General features: G+C 36.7%; 1 protein-coding gene across 2 annotated transcripts in view; it reads right to left on the bottom strand.

Annotated features, from left to right (window-relative positions):
• The window catches only part of TRAPPC11 (trafficking protein particle complex subunit 11), a 41769-nt gene that overhangs the window by 14048 nt on the left and 1088 nt on the right, over positions 1 to 26633 (bottom strand). For both annotated transcript variants that reach the window (XM_084625401.1, XM_084625402.1), the window contains exons 2-22: positions 25970 to 26193; positions 24884 to 25053; positions 24371 to 24441; positions 23148 to 23262; positions 21302 to 21401; positions 20211 to 20284; positions 18675 to 18771; positions 17516 to 17649; positions 16488 to 16635; positions 12360 to 12453; positions 10717 to 10796; positions 10549 to 10627; positions 10402 to 10456; positions 7210 to 7355; positions 5917 to 5978; positions 5696 to 5828; positions 4822 to 4952; positions 3738 to 3893; positions 3011 to 3198; positions 2119 to 2267; positions 577 to 698 (exon numbers count right to left, since the gene is read on the bottom strand). In XM_084625401.1, coding sequence (XP_084481527.1) covers positions 577 to 698; positions 2119 to 2267; positions 3011 to 3198; positions 3738 to 3893; positions 4822 to 4952; positions 5696 to 5828; positions 5917 to 5978; positions 7210 to 7355; positions 10402 to 10456; positions 10549 to 10627; positions 10717 to 10796; positions 12360 to 12453; positions 16488 to 16635; positions 17516 to 17649; positions 18675 to 18771; positions 20211 to 20284; positions 21302 to 21401; positions 23148 to 23262; positions 24371 to 24441; positions 24884 to 25053; positions 25970 to 26173 — 2508 coding nt within the window. In that variant the 5' untranslated portion in view covers positions 26174 to 26193. The remainder of the gene's footprint in view (positions 1 to 576; positions 699 to 2118; positions 2268 to 3010; positions 3199 to 3737; positions 3894 to 4821; positions 4953 to 5695; positions 5829 to 5916; positions 5979 to 7209; positions 7356 to 10401; positions 10457 to 10548; positions 10628 to 10716; positions 10797 to 12359; positions 12454 to 16487; positions 16636 to 17515; positions 17650 to 18674; positions 18772 to 20210; positions 20285 to 21301; positions 21402 to 23147; positions 23263 to 24370; positions 24442 to 24883; positions 25054 to 25969; positions 26194 to 26633) is intronic.

The raw sequence follows: 26633 nt of genomic DNA, 5'->3' as shown, positions 1-26633 counted from the left end.
TATTTGCAATCAAAGTCCACCCAAAACCAGAAGAACTAGCGCATCCTGAATTCATTCTCCTCTTTCAAAGTGCAGAATGAAAATTGAACATTTCCTTTATCCTGTTCCTTCTCTTTAGCTTTATATTACAATATGAAATCCCTCTAATGTCCACTGTCTGCCAACAACCTTAACAATTCTGTGAGACTCTTCAGCATGCTCAGGTACTTAAATACGCAGCTGAGATAACATTAATAAAAAAAATTTCTGTCTGTCAAAATTAAGTTTGTGTTAAAGGATTCACAGTTGAGATCTAATTAATATAATCCAATGAGGCTGATCTGTTCACCCTCAAACCCACTCCATTGAACTAGCCCATAGAACTAAAATGTAAGGAGGAAGTCAAAGGCTCATCCCTTGAATAAAACGACTGCTGCATTAGATAGAAGCCCAGATACTAGGCATCATCACATCTGAAACTAAAAATTCTGGTCCTTCTGACATCTGTATGAAAAAGTCTTCTTACTAGCTAATGCTCATTTTCAGTTAGCTATTAAACATTTTCTTAATTGGAGTGGGGGTAGCAATTAGATTCACCTTTTCTCCTGGCTGTAAATCTCCTACAGGGATATCAGGAAGCAATGCAGGATAAGAATCATCACAGATTTCTGTTCCATTAAGGGTCACATGAGTTTTCTGAGTCAGATTGGCATCTTGCCCTAGGATACAAACATTCTGTTTTTATACCCACAAAGTTATTCTGTTAATTTATATGTTGTTTATCACTGTGGCAAACAGGCACTATTTATGAATATTAAAGTATGCATCAAAGAAAACAATCACCACTGCTACCAGACATATCTCAACCAAATGAGCAACAACCAGAGACAAAACTACAACATGAATGCATCACAGAAGAAATTTTTTTTTTTTGTAGTACACAGACTGATGGCCTTTCAGCAACCTATGCCAGTGGGTAAACAGGGTTGGTGGGAAATGTACAATTCATAGTCATCGGGGTCAAATTACGAACAAGATATCCTTTATTTTGCAATACAATAATTTTAAAAGAACAAGTCTTCCATATTTTAAAACAGTGAACATATGTAAGACCAAATTTGTAAAAAATGCGTGGGAATTTTGTTCAGTTATGGGTTGACTGGGTTTACAAAGACTTATGAAAAAATCTTAGAAGTCACATCCTGTCACATATCATGGATGCCTTGTCACATGGAAAACAGTCTTTCCTATAACAGAAGTATTAAATTTTGATAGTTCTTTTTAAGTAATCAGCAAACCCATAATGACTTTGTGTCTCAAATTTTGACACTCGAGTGCGGAGGGGGTGGAACACTGATATGTTGTCAGACACCCCATTATGAATCTGATCGAAAAACCACAGTGAAGCTGATCAGTGGGAAGGCTCGCACTTCTATGGTCTTTGGATTAGACTCTGCATGAGCTTGTATTAAAATATATAGGCAAATGCATTTTAGCAGTTATCCGTACAAAGCAAAGTGTATTTCTCAACCACTACTGTCATCAATAGGTATAACATCAAGAATTCAAAATCCAAACTAACAGCGTGTAACTATGTGAAGCTACCTGGAATATAACTGTTACCCCATGAGGAACACCAGCCACAATCCTGCGGCCACAATCCTGCTCCCATAATTTCAAATGGGACAAGATTGGTCCCATGTTGTCCAGCAGAAAAATACATTAGATTTAAATGTAATTCTGTCATTAGAACTTGCTGCAGCTCAGCTGGAAAAATCTACAATCTGTTTGTTGTCAAAAGTAACTTGACAGTATTGTTAGATCACTAGAAAATTCTTTTAAATCCCTCCTTAAAACCTGGACTTTTTTGTTGAAGCCTACAAAACATTACTGTCTAATATTGGTTAAGCTGGCAACCACCTGCAAATGAGACCTTTGTTACTGCATATTTCTTCATACACATCCACTATAGTCCTGTCCACCTCTTAACCCCCATCCTATTTAGCTGTTAACTGACCTATTATGATTTGTGTAAATCCTAGATTTAGATTGTGTGCTCTCTGTAGCTCTGTGTTAACTCTTTGTACAATAACTAGGACAATAAGACCCTTAAGATGCTACCATGACAGAAATAAATACCTGGTTTTAAACCTGCTGTGAGCTTCACATCTTTGGCAACTGTCTTCTCATGTGACTGGACTGTCACTATCAAACAATACATTTCATTAGTCAGGGCAGGAGGTTCATGCTGGAGTTGAACAGAAATATTTGGCACTCTAGAAATGATCCTTTAATCAAAGAAAAAAAAGAAAAAAATAGAAAAGGTTAGTTACTCCACATTTCTTGGATGGCTCAATTTTTAGTCCATTTTAATTAGGGTTAAAGTTGCCTGTTGCTCAAGTGAGAACTCCAGAGAAGGTAGACTAGTGAAACAGGATATCTGAAATGCCTGAAAATCAGTGGCACAGAACCCTGGCACAGATCCTATTAAAAATGACTGGGGACCCACTAAGAGTTGGGAGCTCACATTTGTGTAACCAGAGATGCAGAATCCCACATTAAACAGCAAATGTTGTGAAAGTGAAAATTTAATTCTTCCGAAAATGTCCAGTTAGTATTAAAGTTAGTAAATAAACTAAAAATTATATCCTTGTATAGCATTTTCAGGACTCTTTGTGTATTTATATACGGCTGTAAATAACTCGTTTGTTTTACCTGGAAAAAAAATGGGACAGGATGAATAGAAGGGTACTAAAGCCTGTTTGGTCTATCTTTGGGCCATGACAAATGAGATACTGAGATCAACCTCTTTTGTAAGCTCTAGCTCTGTTCTTTAAAAATAAAATAAATAACAACAATGAAGATTGCTGACTGGGGGGCGGGCAGTAGGTATGTCAGAAAATAAATCCTTAAGAGCTACTTATTTTTGTTCAAAAATTTACATTTTAGTTTTTATTTATTTTACAAAGATCCAGTACATATGGGAAATATTTTTGATATGCACCATTATGCATTTTAAACTATTACTTACATAGTGTTTGCCTGAATAGTCAGGCTGTCCCAGTGAACCTCATTATCTGGAAGTTTAGGTTGCCGTTTGAAGGAGCGAGCTGCCTGCAATGCTTCTTGAGATGAAGCAGCATCTCCTCCTCCTCCACGCCAATTCAGAATCACACATCTGCCAGTATCGGTGCCCAGGATTAAATCCACAGAGGTGATCTGAAACATGTTTATTCAGATAAAGTTTTTTCCCCCCACCATCCTCCAGTCATTTTGCAGAACACACGCACGCAAGTGCACACACACACCATATCCCTAAAACTGCTTGCAGCACAGGAGATTAAAATCTCAACATACTGGCTCTGCAGTCCAGGCAGTTTCACCTAAGCAACTGTGGCAGTATGGGGATGCATATGTGCAGATATATATTTCTGTACGCACACACACTCTCCTTCAGTATGAAGCTCTTGGCATTTTTCACTCCCTCCTGTCTCTATCTAATCAGTTTTTTGAAGTGGGTGCCAAGAAATCTAAGTTTTTGTGATTTGCTTTGTAGAAACAGTTTTATAAAAAAATACTTCAATTGTTAAATACCAAAAGCAAGCAATGCAATCTTACTCTCAACCTTGTAATGCTATTTACAAAACAAGTTACATTTAAATATACACAATACTGTGACATTACGACTGGTAAAGAATTGCAGTCACCCGTGCAATTTTGAGCTTTAAGAGCCAAACCTGTGACTCTAGATAACTAACCTCAATCTTCTTTCCCACATCTTCACTTTTTGCAACAAATCTGAAAGTGAATTTTCTTGTTTTACCAGGGACTAGGCACACCGGTCCCTGGGATGAATATTCCAGAATATCACTTTTCTGATATGCTTCTTCTACTACACAGTACTGATTGTATTCCTATAGCAAGTGAGAAAAATTAAGTTATCTATATAATAAATGTTGACAATCTGTGTTACTGGACTAAAGTTTCAGAGTAGCAGCTGTGTTAGTCTGTATCCGCAAAAAGAAAGGAGTACTTGTGGCACCTTAGAGACTAAAAAAATTTATTTCAGCATAAGCATCCGATGAAATGAGCTGTAACTAAATGTGATAGTCTCTAAGGTGCCATAAGTACACCTTTTCTTTTTGCGGATACAGACTAACACGGCTGCTACTCTGAAACCTGTCATTATGCAAGGCACTGAATTTAGCCATACGGAGTGGAAATCTATCAAACTTCATGAAGGAATGCATCCGATGAAGTGAGCTGTAGATCACGAAAGCTTATGCTCAAATAAATTGGTTAGTCTCTAAGGTGCCACAAGTCCTCCTTTTCTTTTTGTGGACTAAAGTTGAAATCCTGTTAGAGCTCTCTGCTTGTCATACTAGTGTCATAAACCTAATGCATTTAGGCAACTGATAGATAAAAGTTTATTTAGGATAAAAAATTTCCTCTAACAAGTAGTCTCAATAGTAGTGCATAATTTTACTTTGCAGTAATTAAAGTGCAATTCTCCTAGTTAATGTAACATAGAGAAAGTCTTATTTGTAATTCTAGACGATTTTAAATGTGTTTAATTTCAAAAGTGTTGTTTTACAAGTACCAAGGAGAGAAAAAGATGTATTGTCGTCTCTACTAAATCACGGATGTTTTTATTAAATCAGTACAGTCCTCAGTAGAAGAGTGACAGAGAAGAGGACACTTTAACAGAAAAATAAAAGGTAAAAGTGGTCCTTTTTCAGTAAACTGGAAAAAGTATAATGAAGCTGCAAGGTTATACTAAGACTCATTACGAGACATTAACTTTCCCCTAACAGATGATCACCACATATGAAACATAGTTACCTGGTTATTGAAGCCGACACATAGTTTAGAAAACCTGATTGGATGAGGACAATCAGCTTTCAAGTAAATATCGAACTCAACAGGAACATCAACATGAAAACTTGGAGCAAGAAACTTTGCTTTGCATTGCACTAGAATTTAAAACAAAAAGATATTTGTTAAGTTGATAAGACTGTGAAGCTGGAAAACTGAACTCCACCATAAACTCCTACTTCCTGGGTACACCCTGTACATGACACATCTACACAGAACAATCTTTTAGTCCCATCTATTCATAAATATACCAAGGTTAAAATACTGCCCTCCTACATGAAGCTACGTAATACTGGGGACCTACACAGGGCTTTGTGAGACAAGGGGACAGAAGTTCAGCAGAACACAGCACACTTTCACTGCAATTATGCAGCTGCTAATGCCTCCTGCACATTCCCCTGTATTTGTGGGGTTTGAGCTAGTACATATCCTTGTTCCTGTCCCTGGGGAGTTCTGTTTCAGAGGTACAGCATCCCCTCTCAGCAGAACTCTCTCTCTTCCACTGTTTGTTAGGCCTTCAATGGGCCAGTTGCAGCTCAGAGGATTCTTCCTCAGACAGGGCTCCCAAACTGTTTTTGTCCCAATTACATTTATCCACATCACATCTGGGAGAAGGAGAAAGGGAAAAAATATAATTTGGATTTTCTCACCATCCTCCCACCCCAGTGATGTAGATAAAGAATCAATGGATTTGTTGCCACAAGCTCTAAATGCTGGCAGTTAGAACATGTTTTGCATATTTATTCCTCCTCAGTGGTGTCTACAGCAAATGAGTGCAATTTACAACACCAAAGTATAATTTATTGGGACATAACCATGTTTTAGAAGCTTTGTTACTTACCAAATGGTACAAAATCTTGAACTTCTATTGTAAAAATATTGCTGCCTGCTAGGGAAACGCGGTCAGTCCACAGCTTCTGTGACGTTTTCACAGCAGAAGCATCACAATCAGGTTCAGGATCTGGGCTCTCATTCTATACCCAGACAAAAGATTATAAAATTAATCAGATAATGAAAAATCTTTTGAGCACATTTCAAGCAAGCTAAATTCTACTTGCTTACCATAAGAACTTTAATCAGGTTCTTTTCTATCCGAGACTTCTGGTCCTCTTTTAAAGTGGATGCTAATGAACAAAATTAAGGAAAGCAAACTAAACTACAAAACCAGTAGAATCCCAATCTTTCTTTTTCTATTAAAAGAAAGTTAGTCCCTGAACTAAGACACCTAAAGCATTAATCTTCAGAAATCTACAACTTTCATGCAACACTTTCCATGAGAACTTTGGTATTTCCAAATACAAATTCCATTACTTAATACTTTCTATCCATTTTAACTCTTCACTCTTATTCTCACCTCAGCCAATAGGAAGACACTCAATTGTGACAAAATAAATGGTCTCCAAATTCTGGCTACGTGAAGTATTTTAGAGCTTACAAGAAGGAAAAATTCCAAAGAGAATAACGTAATATTCTATGAAGGGAGCAATTTGTTCTCCAAGCATTGCCAATGGTTTCATGTAGTTTCTGCTTATAAGTACAAACAGAATGGTTTGGAGTAGTGGAAGCAACAGGCTCTGATAAGACTGAAAATGGCAGCTGAAAGAGATAGAAAACAAGTGTATTGACAGCAGAAGGACATTGTCCCTTGAAGTAGAGAAAAAGATAGGGAACAGTTAATGAGATCAAGTTAATATGAAGCAGAAAAACTGGAGACAAAACAAAAACAAAAATGATCCAAGAGACTAAAACTACACAACAGAGTTCGGATTATTCCAGTGTAGCCACCATGTAGTAGTTGGCTAGGAGTTAAAAAGTGACATTTATATACTTTGTTATGGATACTCTTTATTTAAATATTAAAGTTCTCACTTACCCCTTCTGGAAGAGGTTGTGTTGTCTTGTTTTTGTGCGGTCAGAGTAAGCCAGGTAAGTGATCTTAGCTAGGCTATCACAAAGAGAATAAGCCTCTCTCTATGGTTATGTTTTACTACGTTTTTTTCCAACTGTTTAACATCGGATATTGTATTCTATACACTATTTTAGTTATGGAGTTTTTGGCCTCATCTTAAAAATGTTATATGCATTACATCTTCTCCAACCCCCAGTCACTCCCAAACTTTACAGCGCATTAAACTGAAGAGCAAGATGTGCAAGTTTCTATGTTAGAGATAAGGAACCAAATTCAGCTCTGGCATAAGATGTTTCAACTCCAAAGTCGATGGAATTGCACCCCTTACACTGGCATGCATTTGACCTAATGTAAGGTATATGACTGGCACAATGATTTGTGACAAGGTTGAAGACTCAAATACTATAATAACTAGTAGGCATGAGATACATTTCTTTAAAGGATACCTCTACCCAACAGCTCTAGAGAATAAGTAATGTAATCTTTTAATTGTGCCATAAGGTAAGAACATTTGAGAGCTGTGGTCAATATGGAAGTAAGGAGAGTCCACCATCCTTCACTACGGTATTCACACATGACGTAATCCAACAGCCTGGAAGAGGAAAAAAGTGGGACAAGTGTACAATTCAGTAAAATTATGGGTTATGTACTTGATATCCTCTTATATTGTGAAGAATACTGAAGCCAACTCAAACCTATCTTCCCCTCCCGCCTGAAACTCCCCCCAAAAAGCGTAATCAATTACAGATTTACCAATAGAGAGACTCAGACAAAGCTTTATTCCCCCCCCCCTTTCTTTTTATTATAGCTGATCAAGAACCTTCTATAAAATAGATGCAACATATCCATTGGACAGCGAGCACCATTTTAAAAAAAGGATGTTTATTTCACTGAATTTACCTTTGCATAGACACAAAATAGTAAACGTTATGGTAAATGTAATACTTGCAGGTAACATTGTTTCGGTTTTTTAATTGGCACTTACTGCACAAACATAAATCAATAGAGAAATATGTACGTCTTGCTAAAATGAACAAAACACTTTGAACAAGAGATTCTCCAATCTCAGTTATCAGGAAGGAAACCAAATCAACAGTAAAAGTTCTCAAATTGCCTCCCTTAACATTAAGTACAGAATTAAAAACAACAGCTGGAAAGAAATTAATTACATCAGTATGACTTGTAAAAACTTTCTTGTGTAGACAAGATCTTCCAGAAAATTGTTTCCAGCCAAGCAGCAGCAGTAAAGACAGGACAAGCTCACTCCTACCCAACCCATACTCCCTTGAAAGATCACATTCTGTTGTATTGACAACTTTAACTGGGAGTATTAAAATACTTAACGTTAAGTAGCACAAGCATTAACCCCTCCCACTTAGAAACACAAAATTAAGAAGCTGAATGCACAACACTGATTTCACGCAAGATTAAAGTTATATATTTAACTTTAGCACACCTGGAACTCCTAAACTTCCAACAGCTTTCGTTTTTCCTGGATTTTAAATGGTTACCTGCGTAACCTTAAACTTTGCCTTAACAGGGTTTGTTATTTTTAATACATAAAAAACAGCATTTTTTACCTTTTAATATTAAATAGTAGGGCTGTCGATTAAATCGCAGTTAACTCACATGATTAACTCAAAAAAATTAATCGCGAATTAATCGCACTGTTAAACAACAGAATACCAATTGAAATGTATTAAATATTTTGGATGTTTTTCTACATTTTCAAATATATTGATTTCTATTGCAATACAGAATACAAAGTGTACAGTACTCACTTTATATTATTTTTTTACAAATATTTGCACTGTAAAACATAAGAAACAGTATTTTTCAATTCACCTCATACAAGGTCTGTAGTGCAATCTCTTTATCGTGAAAGGTTTCAGAGTAACAGCCGTGTTAGTCTGTATTCGCAAAAAGAAAAGGAGTACTTGTGGCACCTTAGAGACTAACCAATTTATTTGAGCATGAGCTTTCGTGAGCTACAGCTCACTTCATCTGTAGCTCACGAAAGCTCATGCTCAAATAAATTAGTTAGTCTCTAACGTGCCACAAGTACTCCTTTTCTTTTATTGTGAAAGTGTAACTTGCATAACTGCACTCAAAAAAAACAAAACAATGTAAAACTTTAGAGCCTACAAATCCACTCAGTCCTACTTCTTGTTCAGCCTATCGCTAAGCCAAACAAGTTTGTTTACATTTACGGGAGATACTGCTGCCTGCTTCTTATTTACAACGTCACCTGAAAGTAAGAACATGGTTTTCACATAGCACTTTCAAGTGCACTTTCATGTTATAGGAGTCTCGGATGATGACCCAGCACATGTTCTTTTTAAGAATGCTTTCACAGCAGATCTGATAAAATGTACAGAAAGTACCAGTGTGAGATTTCTAAGGATAAATACAGCACTCGACCCGAGATTTAAGAATCTGAAGTGCCTTCCAAATTCTGAGAAGGACGAGGTGCGGAGCATACTTTCAGAAGCCTTAAAAGGGCAACACTGACGCAGAAACTATGGAACCCAAACCACCAAAAAAGAAAACCAACCTTCTGCTGGTGGGATTTGACTCAGATGATGAAAATGATCATGCATCGGTCGGCTCTGCTTTAGATCGTTATCAAGCAGAACCTGCCATCAGCATGGATGTATGTCCTCTGGAATGGTGGTTGTAGCATGAAGGGACATATGAATCTTTAGCGCATCCGGCCCTTAAATATCTTGCGAGGCCGGCTACAACAGTGCCATGCGAACACCTGTTCTCACTTTCAGGTGACATTGTAAACAAAAAGAGGGCAGCATTATCTCCTGCAAATAGTAATCTAACTAGTTTGTTTGTCTGAGCGATTGGCTGAAATAGGACTGAGTGGACTCTAAAGTTTTAGATTATTTTATTTTTGAATGTAGTTTTTTTTGTACATAATTCTACATTTGTAAGTTGATAAAGAGATTGCACTACAAATACTTGTATTAAGTGAATTGAAGAATACTGTTTATTTTGTTTTTTTACAGTGCAAATATTTGTAATAAAAAATATAAAGTGAGCACTGCACACTTTTTATTCTGTGTTGTAACTGAAATCAATTTGAAAAATATAGAAAACATCCAAAAATATTTAAATAAAATAGAATTCTATTATTGTTTAAATAGGGTGATTAATCACGATTAATTTTTTTAATAGCTTGACAGCCCTATTAAATAGAAATAACTACCTTCCCTAATTATTTAAGTAAGTATAGACAAAACATTCTGAAATTTTCTTTTAAGCTTTAGATTTAAACTATATTTTTCTTATGTCTTGAATGCTAAACATCTGAGAGGAGTACAAGTAATTAAATTCTCTGTGCAACTATCAGACAGTATATTCCAATTTGTAGGTGTCTCTTAGTTGTCCCACTGGGTAATTGTTTACTTGTGGACGATTGGCTGAGATTCTCTCTCTTTCTCTCTTTCTTTGTAACTTCTGAAGTGGACCATGCAGTGGGTCAGTAAGCGGGAATCAGCAATCTCAAATTCACTCACATCAAGGTAACAGAAGTCTGAAATTAATTTCCAAACCATCTCACAATTGATAAGATCTATGTTCCAGATGAGAAAAATAATGCACTAAGGAATCATTCAAATAATACTTACTTCAGAGCTTTGGTGTAATCTTTAGCATAATAATATTCTTCACCCATCTGAACCACTGAAAAGAACAAAGTCATATGTCTACAATCCAATACTTAAAATATTGTTGCAAAGATTTTCAAAAAGATTTGTTAGGTAATTGATACTTACTTAAGTGACTCTTCATCCTTGGACATTTGTATTTCTTGAACTGTGCTACAGCATTACTCAGCAAAGTGATTATTAGCTCCTAACAGATAAATTAGCAGTAGTGATATAGCAATATTTATACTTCAAAATAGTGTTAGAAAAATATAGAAATTTCTAAGATAAACTTACAGAGTGAGGAACAATTTTCTCTTTTAGTTGCAGGGCTAGAATTCCCACCTTTTCTTTTTCTGGATCAGAAAGATCAAAGCCTGCAAATGATAATGAAAAGTCCATTGAATTGGAATTTTGTCCAGTCCCAAAGGGAATTACTGTTTTTTCACAACAACAAGATAAGTGTACGTAAAGCAAGTTCAAACTCAGGCATATTTAGATTCTTCACATTGTCATCTCTTAGGAGAAAGAATGTTTAAGTTTGGAGAACTCTGCTGTATTCTCTGTTCTATAAAGATAATTTTGGAACAAACATTCTTTCAAACCAGCACATTATTAATAATTTAAAAGGGAACTTAGATGTTTTTAAAACAGAGTTTTCAAAGATGCCCAGATCATTGGATAGAATAGAATATATTTGTAAGAGTTTAGTATGAGACAAACTATTTGCTAGCTTCTAAGTAATGACTTCACAGTTGTGTTTCTCTACCAATAGTTGGCAACATCAACTCTTAAAGGAATGCTGCTCCGTTTTTTTTAAAATGCATTTATAAGACTGTCAATTGTTGCAGGAAGACAGAACCCTTAGTAGGAAACAAAGTTTTATTCACTTTTAAACTCCACTGATATTTATAATTTTGATTCAAGACTCAACGTTTTAAATCACACACACAGTTAACCAACCAATTATATTCTCAAAATGGCACCACTGTATCATGACTGGTAACACCAGAAGGAGAACGTTTTAAGGACATCAAAAGTTGCTATGCCTAAAGGTGCATCCAGGTGATCAATGAGAGAAAAACGTTGGATTCGACAGTATGAGCATTTCAAAGGCAAAGTGCATAAACTCAATGCGCAGCTGCTGGTGAAAATAGAACATATAGCCTTTCCAACTTCATATCTAGTGATTCAGCTTTTCCCTCTAAATCTATTTTGATAACTCAAAAGGTGTTGCTGACAGTTCTTGTCTGCCACAGTCAGGTACTATTTACAATGGGATGAGTTTGCAAGCCTGATTCTCATTTATATTAAGGCCTCTATGATACTGTGGCCCCTCTGTCTTTCTTGTGTCTCTCTCTCTGCCCCCAGTTTTTGGTTCTTACTCTCTTGTCTAACTTCTTCTTGATTCTTACTTTTAGTCCAAGAGAATTTTTGGGGACATTATGGGGACTTCACACTCTCACTTCTAGCTAGGCCCATCATACTTGCCACAGTTTTAGAAAAGACAATATTAACAAAACAAAAAACCATCAACACATATGCATAATCACAACCCAGAGGAATAAAATGTAAAACTGGTATCACTATTTTGTGTACTATTTATTTTGTATTACACCAGTAACTAGTTTAAACACCTCTCTAGTTAGGTACAAGGTATATAGTCATCTACAAAGGAGAAAACTTACAGAAATAAGATTCTAGATGTACACCTTTCTGAATTACACTTCAGATTTACACTGCCAAGTTAAAAGGACAAATGAAGGACCTCGTCCTGTAATTGGTTCTGCAGGGCAGATCACTGCACTACTCAGTCTCACTGAAATCAGTTGACTGTACACAGGTGCAGAGAGTCTGCCAATCCAGAGCTAATTACAGGATCAGGACCTCAATCCCTTTGCCTGACCTCTGTAGGAATTAAAAACAGAAAATGTATTTACTTAGTATTCCCTGACGCCATGATCTCTGTCCATAGAAGTCAAGCACTCCAGTTTGAGTTTCCAGTGGATCCGGATTGGGATAGCTGATAGAAGACTGTAAATTCAGCAAATATAGCCTTTAGAAAGGGTTCATATTTCAAAAGTATGAAAGATAACACTGTTGAAGTACATAAGCAAAAACGTACACATTTAAAGAGCAAAAAGAGTATAAAGTTCTTAATGTATTTAACTTTTTCAACCATTTGTGTAAAATATTTACTTACCAGGAAACCACATAAGCAACTGAGAAGTGTAATACTGGAATATGGAATTGAAAAGGTCATAGAGGAGTTTTTAAAGTAAAGGATACGGGAAAGCTGACAGGTATGGAGTAGCACATGGTTTGAACAGAGACATCCTTTGGGGAGGATTTAATAAAGGGGTTTCTCTAGATCCTAGCAAACAGAAGAGGATAGAAGTTGACAAAGTACAGGTAGAAACTAAGGAGAAACAGTCAAATGAAAAGGAGTCCCATTCAATTACATCACATGAAGGCATACAACTAAATATTGACACATTTAGTAAGTGGTTGTATTCAAATGCTAGAAGGCTAAATACTATGATGCGTGAACTTGAGTGTCTGGTATTAAATGAGGATACTGATATAATAGGCACCATAGAAACTTGTTAGAACAATGATAATCAATAGGCCATGGTAATACCAGGGTGCAAAATTTATAGGAATGACAGAGTAGATCATACTGGTGGGGGAGTGGCACTATATATGAAAGTAAGTATAGAGTCAAATATAGTAAAAATCTTAAATGACTCAAACTGTATCATAGAATCTCTATGGATAGAAATTCCATGCTTGAATAATGAGTGTAGCAGTAGGAATAGACTACCAACCACATGACCAGGATGGCAATTGTGACAGTGAAATGCTCAGAAAGATAGAAAGGCTACAAAAAAGAGAAAACCCAATAATAATGGGGGATTTCAACTACCCCCTCCCCCCCCATATACTGACTGGGTACATGTCACCTCAGAATGGGATGCAGAGATAAAATTTCTGGACACGAATAATGACTGCTTCTTGGAGCAGCTAGTCCTGGAACCCACAAGGGCAGAGGCAATTCTTGATTTAGTCCTAAGTGGCACACAGGATCTGGACGAAGAGGTGAATATAGCTGAACCACTAAGTGATAGCAACCATAATGTAATTAAATTTAATATCCTTGTAGAGAGGAAAATACCAAAGAAACCCCTTTTTAAATGCTACTGTGGTGGGAATGACACAAAAATGAGGAAGGTAGTTAAACAGAAATTAAAAGGAACAGTCACAAGAGTGAAATGAAATGCCTGCAAGCAGCAAAACATCATAATAGAGGCTCAAACTAAATGTATATTCCAAATTAAAAAAAAAAAACACAAACAGTAATGACCAACAACAAGAAAATGCCACTATGGCTAAACAGAGTAAAAGAGATGGTTAGAGCCAAAAAGGCATCTTTATAAATTGGAAGTCAAATCCCACTGAGGAAAACAGAAGCATAAACTCTGGCAAGTCAACCGTAAAAGTATAATTAGGTAGGCCACAACAAGAATTTGAAGAGCAACAAGACAAAAACTAACAACAATTTTTTTTTCAGTACATCAAAAGCAGGCAGGCTGTCAAACAATCAGTGGGGCCACTGGACAACCCAACTTGAGTGCTAAAGGAGCACTCAAGGAAGACAAGGCCATAGCAGAGAAGCTAAATGAATTATCTGCGTCAATCTTCACTGCAGACGATGTGAAAGAGATTCCTGCACCTGTGCCATTATTTTTAGGTGATAAATCTAAGGAACTGTCTCACATTGAGGTATAAATAGAGAAGGTTTTGGAAAAAATTAATAATTTGAACAGTAGTAAGTCACCAGGAGCAGATGGTAGTCACCTATGAGTTCTGAAGGAACTATTGCAGAACTATTAACTGTGGTATGAAACCTATTGCTTAAATCAGCCTCTGCACCAGAAGATTGGAGAATAACTAATGTAATACAAATTTTTAAAAAAAAAAAAAAAGGCTCCAGAGGCAAATCTTGCCAATTACAGGTCAGTAAGCCTAACTTCAGTAACGTGCAAACTGGTTGAAACTGTAGTAAAGAACAGAATTACCAAACACACAGATGAACACAATATGTTGGGGAAGAGTCAACACTGCTTTTGTAAAGGGAATTATGTCTCACCAATCTATTAGAATTCTCTGAGGGTGTCATAAAGCAGGTGGACAAAGGTGATCCAGTTGATATAGCGTACTGGACTCTCGGAAAGTCTTTGACAAGGTTACTCAAAGGATCTTGAGCAAACTAAGCAGTCATGGGATAAGAGAGAAGGTCCTATCATGGATCAGTACCTGGTTAAAAGGTATGAAAGGGTAGGAATAAATGGTCAGTTTTCACAATGGAAAGACTTAAATAATAAGGTCCTGCAAGGATCTGCACTGGAACCAGAGCTGTTCGACATATTCATAAATGATCTGGAAAAAGGGGTGAATGGTGAGGGACAAAGATGGCAGACAATACGATACAAAATTACTCAAGATAGTTAAGTCCAAAACAGACTGAAGAGTTACAAAGGATTTCACAAAACTGGGTGACTGGGCAACAAAAGTCAGATAAAATTCAATACTGGTATAAGTAAAAAAAATGCACATTGAAAAACATAATCCCAGCTATACATATAAATTGATGGGATCTAAATTAGCCGTTACCACTCAAGAAAGAGATCTTGGAGTCATTGTGGATAGAACTCTGAAAACATCTGCTCAATGTGCAGTGGCAGTAAAAATAGCTAACAGAATGTTAGGAACCATTAGAAAAGGGATAGATAATAATAATGTCGCTATATAAATCCATGGCACACCCACAACTTCAATGCTGCATGCAGTTCTCATCACCCCATCTCAAAAAAGATATATTAGAATTGGAAAAGGTACAGAGAACAACAAAAACGACTGGTATGGAACAGCTTTTATATGAGGAGAGATTAAAATGACTGGAACTGTTTAGTTTAGAAAAGAGATGATTAAGGGAGAGAGATGACACCATAAAATCATGAATGGTATGGAGAAAGTGAATAAGGAAGTGTTATTTACCCCTTCCCATAATACAAGAAGGAGGGGTCACTCAATGACATTAATAGGCGGCAGGTTTAAAACAAATATAAAGAAGTACTTCTTCATACAATACACAGTCAACCTGTGGAACTCATTGCCAGGGGTTGTTGTGAAGGTGAAAAGTATAAATGGGTTCAAAAAAGAATTAGATAGGAGAATAGGAAAATAGGTCCATCAAGGCTAGCAGCCAATATGGTCAGGGATGCAACCACGTGCTCTGGGTGTACCTAAGCCTCTGACTGCCAGATGCTGGGACTGGATGATGGGATGGCATTGCCCTGTTGTGTTCATTCCCCCTGAAGCATCTGGCACTAGTCACGGTCAGAAGTCAGGATACCGGGCTAGATGCACCATTGGCTGTAGTGGGTCAGACCATTCTTACGTTCTCAATTCAGTCTAACACCACAGCCTATTTGCTTTCATTTGTTTTTAGCATAACTTGCAATTGGTGTAAACTAATTACTTTTCCTTTTAAAGTCTGCACAGTCATAGGCAGTTTTGTATATCCTTTTTAACTGGTGCTTACCTAGATTACCCAGCATGTGACAGGTAAGTAGCATCAGTAGGAATTCAGCATCATATTTTAAATGATTGACACAGGTCAGTGTGAAAGTATACTTAGGTATAATTACACATAAGTGTTCATAGCGAAGTACAAATTGGGCTCCTCTTTCAGACTTTTTCTGCCAGATAAGTGCTGAAAAATTTATAAAACATTTAGAAAATATTTTACTTAAAATCTGCTACATAACTAAAAATTGTTGTTTTTTTGTTTGTTTTTTTTACAGTTGAGGTCATTTGGGATAAAGTGATGATTATTTATTCACTCATGGTCAATCCTTCCAAATACCGTACTGGGTATTTCTGTTCCTAGATTTGCTAATAAAGGCATATTGTTGGATTTGGCTTCATCTATACTACAGTGAAACTTTAATAAATAAAGTTTTAGAACAAAAAGTTAGCTGATTGGCAAACAGTATGCAACTTACGTCATGGTTACAGAGTATGTTTGCTAGTTGCTTCCGCTCCTGTGCGTAGTATGCCGCTTGCTGGTAATAGAAACCTGGATTCTGAGTCTGAATTGCTGTCAAGCCTAGTTTAATAGCCTCATCAAACAAGTCTCCAAAGGCCTGAAATCTTTAAAAACAACAACATTTTTTACCTTAATATTTACTATAAAATGTAAGATTAAGCTTTAACTGTATGATATATGTGGCTATGGTTAAGTACAATACACAACAGATTTGAACTAAAGTGTCACTGTAAATTAAATTAAAGCTCCAGTTCATCCAAGGCTTTCATAGGTTTTTGAATCTCAATGACCCATTCCTACAACTGCATTCATGTGGGTGCAGAACTGCTAGGGTCAGGGCATAGCTATTTTGAAATATTTGTTATATGTTTTGTAAAATGTGTTGGGTTTTAATTTCCACATGCATTCAGTGCTCATGAGCGATGCTGCCCTGGATACTGAAGTCCTCCCTTTACATGCAGAACAAATAAAGACTGGGCAATGACAATGAATGCCTCCTAACTCCTCCTCACTAACTTGGGGCAATCCCAACATGCAGAACCCTCCCCCACGCCACTCCCTTCCCCCCCAGAGGAGAGCAATATTTATAGCTATGGCCTGCATTATACCCAGTATAATGTTATGATAATATGATGTCTTTGTGAGCTTGGCATACATTATGAAGTTTTAGATTAAATTCCCGCTGAAATCAGTTAGACAAAGCTTCTAATAACAACTGTAGGACCAGACTCAATCTCACAGTAGGTACCACATGTTGATTCCCACCAGTTATGAATTACTATCCGTTATTAATGCAGAGCACACTGACACAGAACAATTAAACTAATAAATGCATAACTATGATATATCATATCTTTTAATATCTATTACATCTCTTTCATGAAGGAAAATTCAGAATTTCATGCTTCTCTAGACATAAAAAATTAACTTTGTGAAATACTTATACATGAGCTACAATGGAAGTATTACTTAGTAAAAACATACTGTTTAGACATCCAGGCAGCATGCTCAAAAGCCAACTCTGCACTGCCTATTTTTTTCTTGCACAAGTCAATGTGCTTCCTGAACTGAGCAATTGCATCCAATGGGGTGTTATGCTGAAAACAGAGGCGACAAATCTACAAGAATCAAAATAAAAGAAAGACTTGAAAATCTTTATCAGTCTAATCAAAGTTCAAATTTCTAAAAGTAAATCTAACATTAGAAACGTAGTAGGTAAATGATAAGATCCCAAACAATTTAGAAGTAAAAACAATATAAAAATGAAGGTTAGATATAACACCTTATAGCATTTTATATGAAGCAAGCAGGGTTCTGTGCCACATATTATCCCCATGGCCCTCCATATAAATTATGGCAAGAACTGAATGATGAGTTCTCTCCAGAAAAAAAAAAAAAGATCAAAGGCACAGACCAAACCTCACCTCAGAAGAGAGTGACCACCACACACACTCCCAAATCCAGCATAGAATTGCTGAGCTACTTGGGAGAGGAGGGATGGACAGTGCCAGAAACGCTTTGGAGATCTTCCCCACAGAGGCTATGAAGTCTGCAGTAATCCAAACCTGCTGGATGTCCTTTTCAAGGGCCTGGTTGAGGACCAGCTCCAACAACATTTTTTTTTTTTTTTTTTAAATTGGTAGGTAGGAAGACACTTTGCTGACCCAAGGACCTCTAAAATCTGTTCTTCCAAAGGAAGAGCCATTCTTTCCTCAGGATTACTTTTCCTTCTCCACCTTTAAAAACGGGGGGGGGATCAATAATCTATAGGCTACATGAACTTGTTTCTGTAAAGTGCTGTTTATTCCCACTGACTTCAATTGGGAATTGAGGGGGTGCTAAGCTCTTCATGGGATTGAGCCCCATGTAAGGTCTAGCCCCTTAAAAAAATAAAATCACAGTTTTAAACACCTGAACTCAACTTCTACTGAGAAGGTATTTTCTCCTTGGAATTTGAAGTAACCTCCACAAGCTGGAATTTAGGGGGCCTGCAGTCGGGTAGTAATTTAGAGCTAGATAATGCTCTAAAAGCAGTAATATAGGAGATGTATTTTTAAAATTAAATCTTTACAGATTGAGTCCTTCAGCTACCTTCATTTTTTAAAATTTACAGGTTTGCTAAAGGTTACACCACATTTGTTACCTTGTAGTTTATAAATCCTGCCATGGTCTTGATTTCCAACATGTTCGTTTCATGCGCCCTCAATTCATGTACAAGATTATATGCAGTTCTGTAATTTCTAAATATGAATGTTTAGAAGTTAGGTGTGTTGGCAGTACCAAAACAATTATTCATGAATGACTATTGAAAAAGAAAATCTGCATTCAATGAAAATATTTTTTTTGGTGAAAAGCTCATTGATAACAGTAACACATACAACTGACTCTGCATTCACAACATCCTCAAGCAAACTTTCTATTTATTGGTCATGACAAAACTTTCCTGCCTTTTTCCAATCAGCAGTTTAAGGGTGATTTAAAAAGAAAAAACCCCCTCAAACTCTGTGCTTTTTTGCTTCATTGATCTCTACAAACAGGCAGACTGAACACAAACTGCAATAGTCAAAAGAACACTGGGGTTACATGTTCCCAAAAGAATGTTAAAGACATTTCTGAAATACTAGTACATCTTCAGATTTCATAAATAGTAGCACATATTCAAGGATGTAGCACAGAAGTCAGAAGCTGACTTTTTTTTGTTAAGCAACAAAAAAGTAAATGAGGATATTGTGAAGTTTGGATTGAGTTACAGCTTTTGGTTTCAGAGATACATATAAAAATATCCAAAAGTGAAATTCAGAAATCTTGGCAGAAAGTATCCATGAAATGCTTTTCCTTGGCAAGATACGCTAAGTAATACCACCTCAGGGTCAGCTCTAAGCATGCAACTGACTATGAAGTCTATCCAACAAAAGCAATTAAGCACACGCTCAACTTTAAACATGAGTAAGAAACCGGTCAACTGGTGGACTCTTTTTTTTTATTAAGAAGATACTGACAAATAATAGTAAAGATTAGGAGCTTACCTTTCCTATATTCCATTCATCTTAATAGAAATGTGACCTTTAGAGCCCAATTGAGACCATTTAAATGCTGACATTAAGAATAGGCAAATACATGCCTCTCCAAATTTTCATTAAAGAAAGTAAATAAACATGGAATTAGATGCAAAAGTCATTTTAAAGCAACATTAAGATTGCACAGCTGCACATCATTAAGGAAATGCAACCGTTAAGGCTCCAAGAGCAATTGTGGGGGGGGAAGAAAGGGGCGTGTGAGTGCGTATGTGTCTAGAGTATTTTCTATGCCCTTTGTCTTAAAGGTAGAGTTTAATTCATTGCTATTTAGGTCTTAATGTACAACACATCCGTTAGAGTTGAAGTTGGAACCTTAACCTTTGTACTTCTAAAAGTTATTTTATATCAGTGTAATTTCAGAAACATATTTGAAGTATGAAGAAGTTGAACACAAACTCAAGAAGATTCTTTGTATCAACATTTACTCTGAACAAAACAGACTAACAAAAACACAAGTTGTTACACTGTAGAATAAGCTCAAAAATATTGACTGCTTGATTTGTTACAATTGCCCAAATATAAATTTAAGTTTTACATTTCACTAACCTTGAAGCTATCATAATAGTAAGAGAAGTCACTGTGAAAAAAGAAAGTTTACTTACTTTAGAGCATTCTGTGTATCCTGTTTCAGCTCACTGAAGAATGCTATTTTGAACTGATGTCTCACAAATAAAAGCTGAGAAACACAATCAATATTTTAATGGTCCCAATAATCTAAACGGAGTACATTTACAAAATTGGAATATAATTAATACTCAGAGAAATCACAGATAACTTAGTTGGAAGTATGCAGAATTATAAGAAAGTGTATTGATATCACAGAAAACAATTATGAGTAGTTGTTTAATAGCATGACACACAGAGCTCTTTTGCTGAATCTAATTTATTGCTCCCACCCCAAAAGAAAGAGGGACAGCCTTGTACCATCCATCAATGATCTTGAATAGACACCTTAAGGACACATCTTGTGGCTCTACAGGCAACCTTGTCCTGTTGGAGGATAGTTGGGTGGTTGCAACACAAGTTCGTGTGCCAAAACCAGTATTTGGTGAATTGAAAAGAAACAAATGAGAACCAAGTTAAGCCCGGAAGTCTGTAGTAAGTGCCCTCTACTGCCTGAGTTAGAGCACTGCACAGAAAAACACTAAAGCTTCCTTATAATTTCTCCCCACTTGCAAAGTTTTAAAAATCTGCTTAACACTTCCCGTTTCAGAGAGGATATCCCAAAATACATCAATCCATGACATCGCAAACAGCAGAGATTGCAGCAAGACACCTGGAATTTGGTGTGTTATTTTCTGGAATACCTTAAGTCAGCCTGAAGTATCAAAAGGATTTCAGCACAGAAATTCTATTTTCAAAAAGTGAGTTGAAAACTCGTTTCTATTCTGAAAAACACTACTACTACAAGTCTGAGAAGTGGGAGTTCTCAGTATGTAACTCTGGATTTAATTCCACTGTCATTTTTTATTTAAAGTTTCACCTTTTAAAGGTGATTTCATTTTAGTTGATGTAAGGTAAGAAAAGGACCATATCTAGGATAAAAGTGAAAAAGAAAAAAAAGTGTGAAAATAATTGTGTTTTGTTTTAACATTCTGATATTTAAAAAAATATATGTATATCCTGTGTATCATATATAGGATACGTCAACTATATTTTTAGAATTATTTTATTTAAAAAGGAGTAGCATTACCTGATGTGTTGTTTTATTCAAGAATTCTTTATGAGATTTTACCCTTCTTATTTCTGTATAGTAGTAGGTCTGTGCATGCTCATAAAAAGCATTCTCTAATCTGTAAGAGAGAATTGCTCATCACTTTGTAAGCAAATAAAGAAGTTCTTTTAGTATATAGAGAATCTAAAGTACTTTAAATTAGTCTATTTAACACTATTCCGTCTACAATCACTGTAAGCCGACAAAAAAAAAAAAAAAAAAAGAGACACACAACCCCAAAACATACAAACTTAAGTTTTTGGTACCAACAGGAAATCACTAAATTAGACGTTCTTGTGATATTTGTTTTAACCTACCTTATCTGCCTAGAATATTTTTGAGACAAGGTGGGTGAGGTCATATCTTTTATTGGATCAACTTCTGTTGATGAGAGATACACTTTTGAGCTACAAAGAGCGCTTCAGGTTGGAAAAGCTACTCAGGCTTGGTTTACACCAGGGGTTGGCAACCTTTCAGAAGGTGTGCGCCAAGTCTTCATTTATTTACTCTAATTTAAGGTTTGGCTTGCCCGTAATACATTTTAACGTTTTTAGAAGGTTTCTTTCTATAAATCTATAATATATAACTAACCTACTGTTGTATGTTGTAAAGTAAATAAGGTTTTTAAAATGTTTAAGAAGCTTCCTTTAAAATTGAATTAAAACCCAGGTAGTGTTAGTGCCACTGAAAATCAGCTCTTGTGCCGCCTTTGGCACACGTGCCATAGGTTGCCTACCCCGGTTTACACCAACAAGTTAGATCGACATAAGGCAGTTTGTGTCAGCCTAATTATGTCAGTGTCTACACTAGAATGCTGCTGCTGACAAAGTAAGTGGCCTGTTACACCGACATAACAACTCCACCTCCACGAGAGATTTATATTGGTGTAGTTAGGGCGACAGTGTCTGTTTAGACACGGTTACTGACATCAACAGTTGGCTATCATTCTTGTCAGAGCAGCAGCATGGGGCTCACAGCTGAAGCCATGAAACAGACAAGAACATCAATTTCACTGCTGGTACTCTGTCTGGTATGAAACTGAGCCCAGGCTGGCCTCACAACTCAGGCTGTCATCCCGGGTGGGTGGGGGGCTCCCACCGTGAGCCCCGCACAGCTCTCAGTGCCCCACTTCAGACAGTGCAAGTGCTCCTGGGGAGGACACACCACAGGCAGAGGGAGTGTAGCCTGGCCACCAAGAACCAATTGACTTACTTCAGTGGCTGTAGGTCGACCTACATTAGTTAACCAACATTTTTCACTTACCAGCACCCCCGATTCCCCCAACATGCCGGATAAAACAGCTTGTATTGTACTTGGTGTATACAGAAAAAGTAAGACCCCTAATGAAGGCAGACAAGGAAAAAGCAAACACATGCCAAGGTCTAGACAAGATCTCTATCTTAACATTATGGTAAAATAGGTCAGAAAAAACCTAGCAGTAGCTTCAATCTCCCTTAACCAATAGGCCTAGACATACTATACAAGTGTCTAAAAAGACCCAGAGTGAACCAAAGGCAGTCTTTGGGTTTCCTGCCAATATCTCCCAGAAGTCCATGTAGTAGCAAGTTTTATGGCCTACTCAGAGGGAAGGTGCCAATCATAACATGACCTTATGGAAAAAGGACAACGGTTAAAAAAATCCCATTGGATTCATCAGGACTCAGCATGATGTGGAGTGTTTCAACGACGGACTAAAATATGAGTAATGTAAGTTTGCAATTGCTCTACAGCTGATGTAGGGGAGAATTGATATCTGCATATCATATGTTCCTTAATAGACTGGAAAAAATGCGTTGTAGGAAAAGTCTTTTACCAATTCACTTACCTTATAATATAACCAACCAGATGATCAGTGTGTGGCAGCACAAACAAGGATTTTCCAGAGAGGTCACAAGCATTACATAAAGCTGCTGCTCTTTCTGAAGCAATAACATCTTCCCCTAATTAAATCAAAAGAGCATGCAAACAAGCAGAGCAGTGTCAAATACACTCTTTTCAAAGCTGGACTATCACAAGCTATGGAAAAGGTGATACACCGAAAAATATAGGACTTTCTCTCAGGTCATCTGAAACACCAAGGCTCTGATTAGCAGAATACCGTTGTGGCTGAATAATCCCCAGAAGACCTGAGGAACAGGCTGGGTACTCACAAAACACTTTACAGATGAATTTATGGTACTAGTCATGTGATTTAAAAAAATCCAAAAAACAGCCACTGACAGAAAAAAAACTCACACTTCTGTAGCTCTGCACCAGTGACTTTTAAAGGTGTAAAAAGTAAAAACAAACAAGCTCCATGATTTCATGTAATTACAGCTTGGGATAGATTGATTTAGGATGCAACCCCTTCAAATTTCTTTCCTCAATGACTGACATTCAGTCAGACAGTGACGAATTTATCCCTTGCCAAAGTTTGGCAAGAGAGTAAAAATGTACAGTGTACACTTCATAACAAACACCTCTCACCCCCATTCAAAATATGGCTCCCATAACAGTTTGAGTGAGCAGAAATAAGTATGGAGAATGGTGAAATGCAAGGGCTTAATGAAGAACCTGAAGCATCGTACCTGCTCCAATCTGACATTTTAATAAGGGAAATATTCATCATGACAACTGAATATTCTTACACTTAAAAGCTGCACTGAAGCTGCAGCATTTTAATCAGCTGCAATTAGAGTTTATTTTTAACTGATCCCAGGTAAGCATTAAGTGACAACTGCTTTGTAGGATAGGATACAGTCATATTTGCACTAGGCTTGATACACAGTATCAGAAGCTGGACATAAAAAAAAAAAGAGTCATAGTTCTGAGAAACTTAAATTGGTTAAAAAAGGTAATGAAAAAGCACCTGGACTTTTAGGGCCAATTTTTCAGAGCAAAGCATCCATTGTGTACGTGCATGTAATGGGGAGTGAATTTTTGTGCACACAAATCATTGTGCATGAGAACTGCATGCAAAGTGCACAAATGACGACCAGGATAAAAAGTCCCTTTGAAAATGTGGTCCTCATATTTGCATACACTGCAGTTTGATTAGCCTTTTAGTACCTGGAGGTAAGGGTGTTTTCTTTTGAATCAAAACCACAGCAACTTTTGTGTTTCTTCCCTGCAAACTTTGCCTGAAATAGAAGAGTTGCAATGACAAGCTCATATTTCATGTTTATACAATGACTTTCAGTCTACTTTTAAAGTCATTAAAAATTGTGTATAAAAGGCACATCACCACCCACGAGATACATATTCTCTCTCCTTTTCTCGGATAGATCGTAACAACTGCATTTAATCTCACCGATTTTAGAAAACAGGAAATAAGGGCGGATCCAAAGCAACTTTGCCAATTTACATTCTAAAATAAGACATCTTTAGATCCTCTTAAATATATATTAAATATTCAAAAATAAATTTCAAAAATAAAATCAATCAAGAGCCCCATCAGCCTAGCACAAAATTATGTTTTTAAAACAAAAAAGATGAAATTGCTTTACGGTACGTACAAGTATTTTGAAACCTACACTTAATACAAATACAAGTTAATACTTATAACCTAACAAACAACTGTACCTGACAATTTCAACTCTAGTAGCACATTCTGACTGTTTTTCTTTCCACTGTGGCTCATCCCAGTCCAGTTCATAGAACACCACAACAAGAGCTGGCACCAGATTCAGATGTTTGTTCATCCAGCCAGTCTTTAATATCCCTTTTGGAATGTACCACTCATAGGATGTTCTCTGAAAATATTAATTTAAACTTATTAAAACGAGCTACCAACCATGTTTATTTTTGCTGTATCACGTGCATGGGGAATTCCATGTGTCCATGATCAGTCCTGAGGACTTGATCTTTCCTCTATCAATCTTGCTCTCAAGTGTCTGCTTCCTAATGGAGAAGGTGTGGTGGGATTTTTTTTTTTTAAACCATCCTTCCCCCATCATTGGCTCAAGAACCAGATGTATGCCACTGAAACATTATCAAAAATAGATTTCCATAGGTGAGAGGGGAGGGGGTGTTGGAAGGAGGAGAGATTCTGACAGTAAAGAAAAGTCAACTTCAGGAAAAATAAAATACTTTGAACTTCCATAGTACCTGTCATCCAATGATCACAACATGCTTTATAAAGTTAAGTAAGTATTACCCGCATTTTACAGAGCGGGAAACTGACAAAAGATGCAAGTTACTTGCCCTAAATCACAGACAATTAAACGCAAAATTAGGGAATAGAATCCAGGTTTCTGTATTTCCAACTCTCCACTGTAATAAGTAACCACTGGACTATGCTGCTTATCAAGTGTCACACTAGTTTACATCGGCTCAGTTTCACTGTAGAGATTCAAGTAGACTGCATATACTGTATTTTGCTCTGTCTCACCCGAACAGCAGTTTTAAAAAAATTCCGGAACATCTAAAAAATGGATATTTGAAATGAAAATGAAACTGTTCAAATTTTTGATTTAAGACTGATAGTGCTCCCTTATCATGCAATGTTTCCAGATTTCAATTAACTTTCTAATAGTTAATTTATTCTGACTGAATATTTACACAGAATAATCACAAACAGCAAACACTTTACAGTAAGTCATTTTATAGTTTGCATAATATGTTAAATGTATTTTAAGTCTTCACAAGAAAACCCCACAGACTATATACCTTTGTTCTGCATTTTGGATATTCATGGTCACCAGGAAGAACTTTGAAAGAAATTGGTACTCGGTCAGCTCTCCTGTTTGCACAAAAGGCATCCCAAACTGCACGATGAACAGCATTATATACTACATCCAAGCCAGTGAGGGTTACAAAGGCCATAGGTCGACAACATAGTTCCACAGGGAAGTCCCACTGTGTTGGGCTCATCTTGAAGTTTTACAGAATGCCTGAAAAACAAGAATACTCCCTATTTCAAATCCCCTTTCAAACATGCAATTTCTGATTAGACACAAAAGATATCTTTTTGAGAAAAATGCACTAAACTAGTCTTTTCACTTAAGATTCAAGTTAAATCCAGCCTGCTCACTCACCTTAAAACTTATTTGGGCAAAGGTATACAGGCAATTTTAAGATACAGGGATTTAAAAAAAACCCAAAAAACAAAAAAACACACTCCAATAAGAATCAGCCAATAGTGTTTTTTGGAGGGTAGGGAAGAACCAGAAAGGGGAAAAAAACCCACCCAGTGCATCTCAAGCAAGATCAAACTTTTCTGTTTTTATTCATACTGCTCAGACACTGGCACTATTAGCGAAGTTGTGAGCCAAAGGGCCACTAACTATAGGCATACAGATAAGCTCATCAAGTACCCTCCTACCCCAGATGC

This window comes from Lepidochelys olivacea, assembly GCF_965140295.1.
Source record: "Lepidochelys olivacea isolate rLepOli2 genome assembly, chromosome: 4".
Taxonomy (NCBI): Eukaryota; Metazoa; Chordata; order Testudines; family Cheloniidae; genus Lepidochelys; species Lepidochelys olivacea.
The sequence above is the reverse complement of the archived record's forward strand: the minus strand, read 5'-3'. Positions and strand labels throughout refer to the sequence as shown.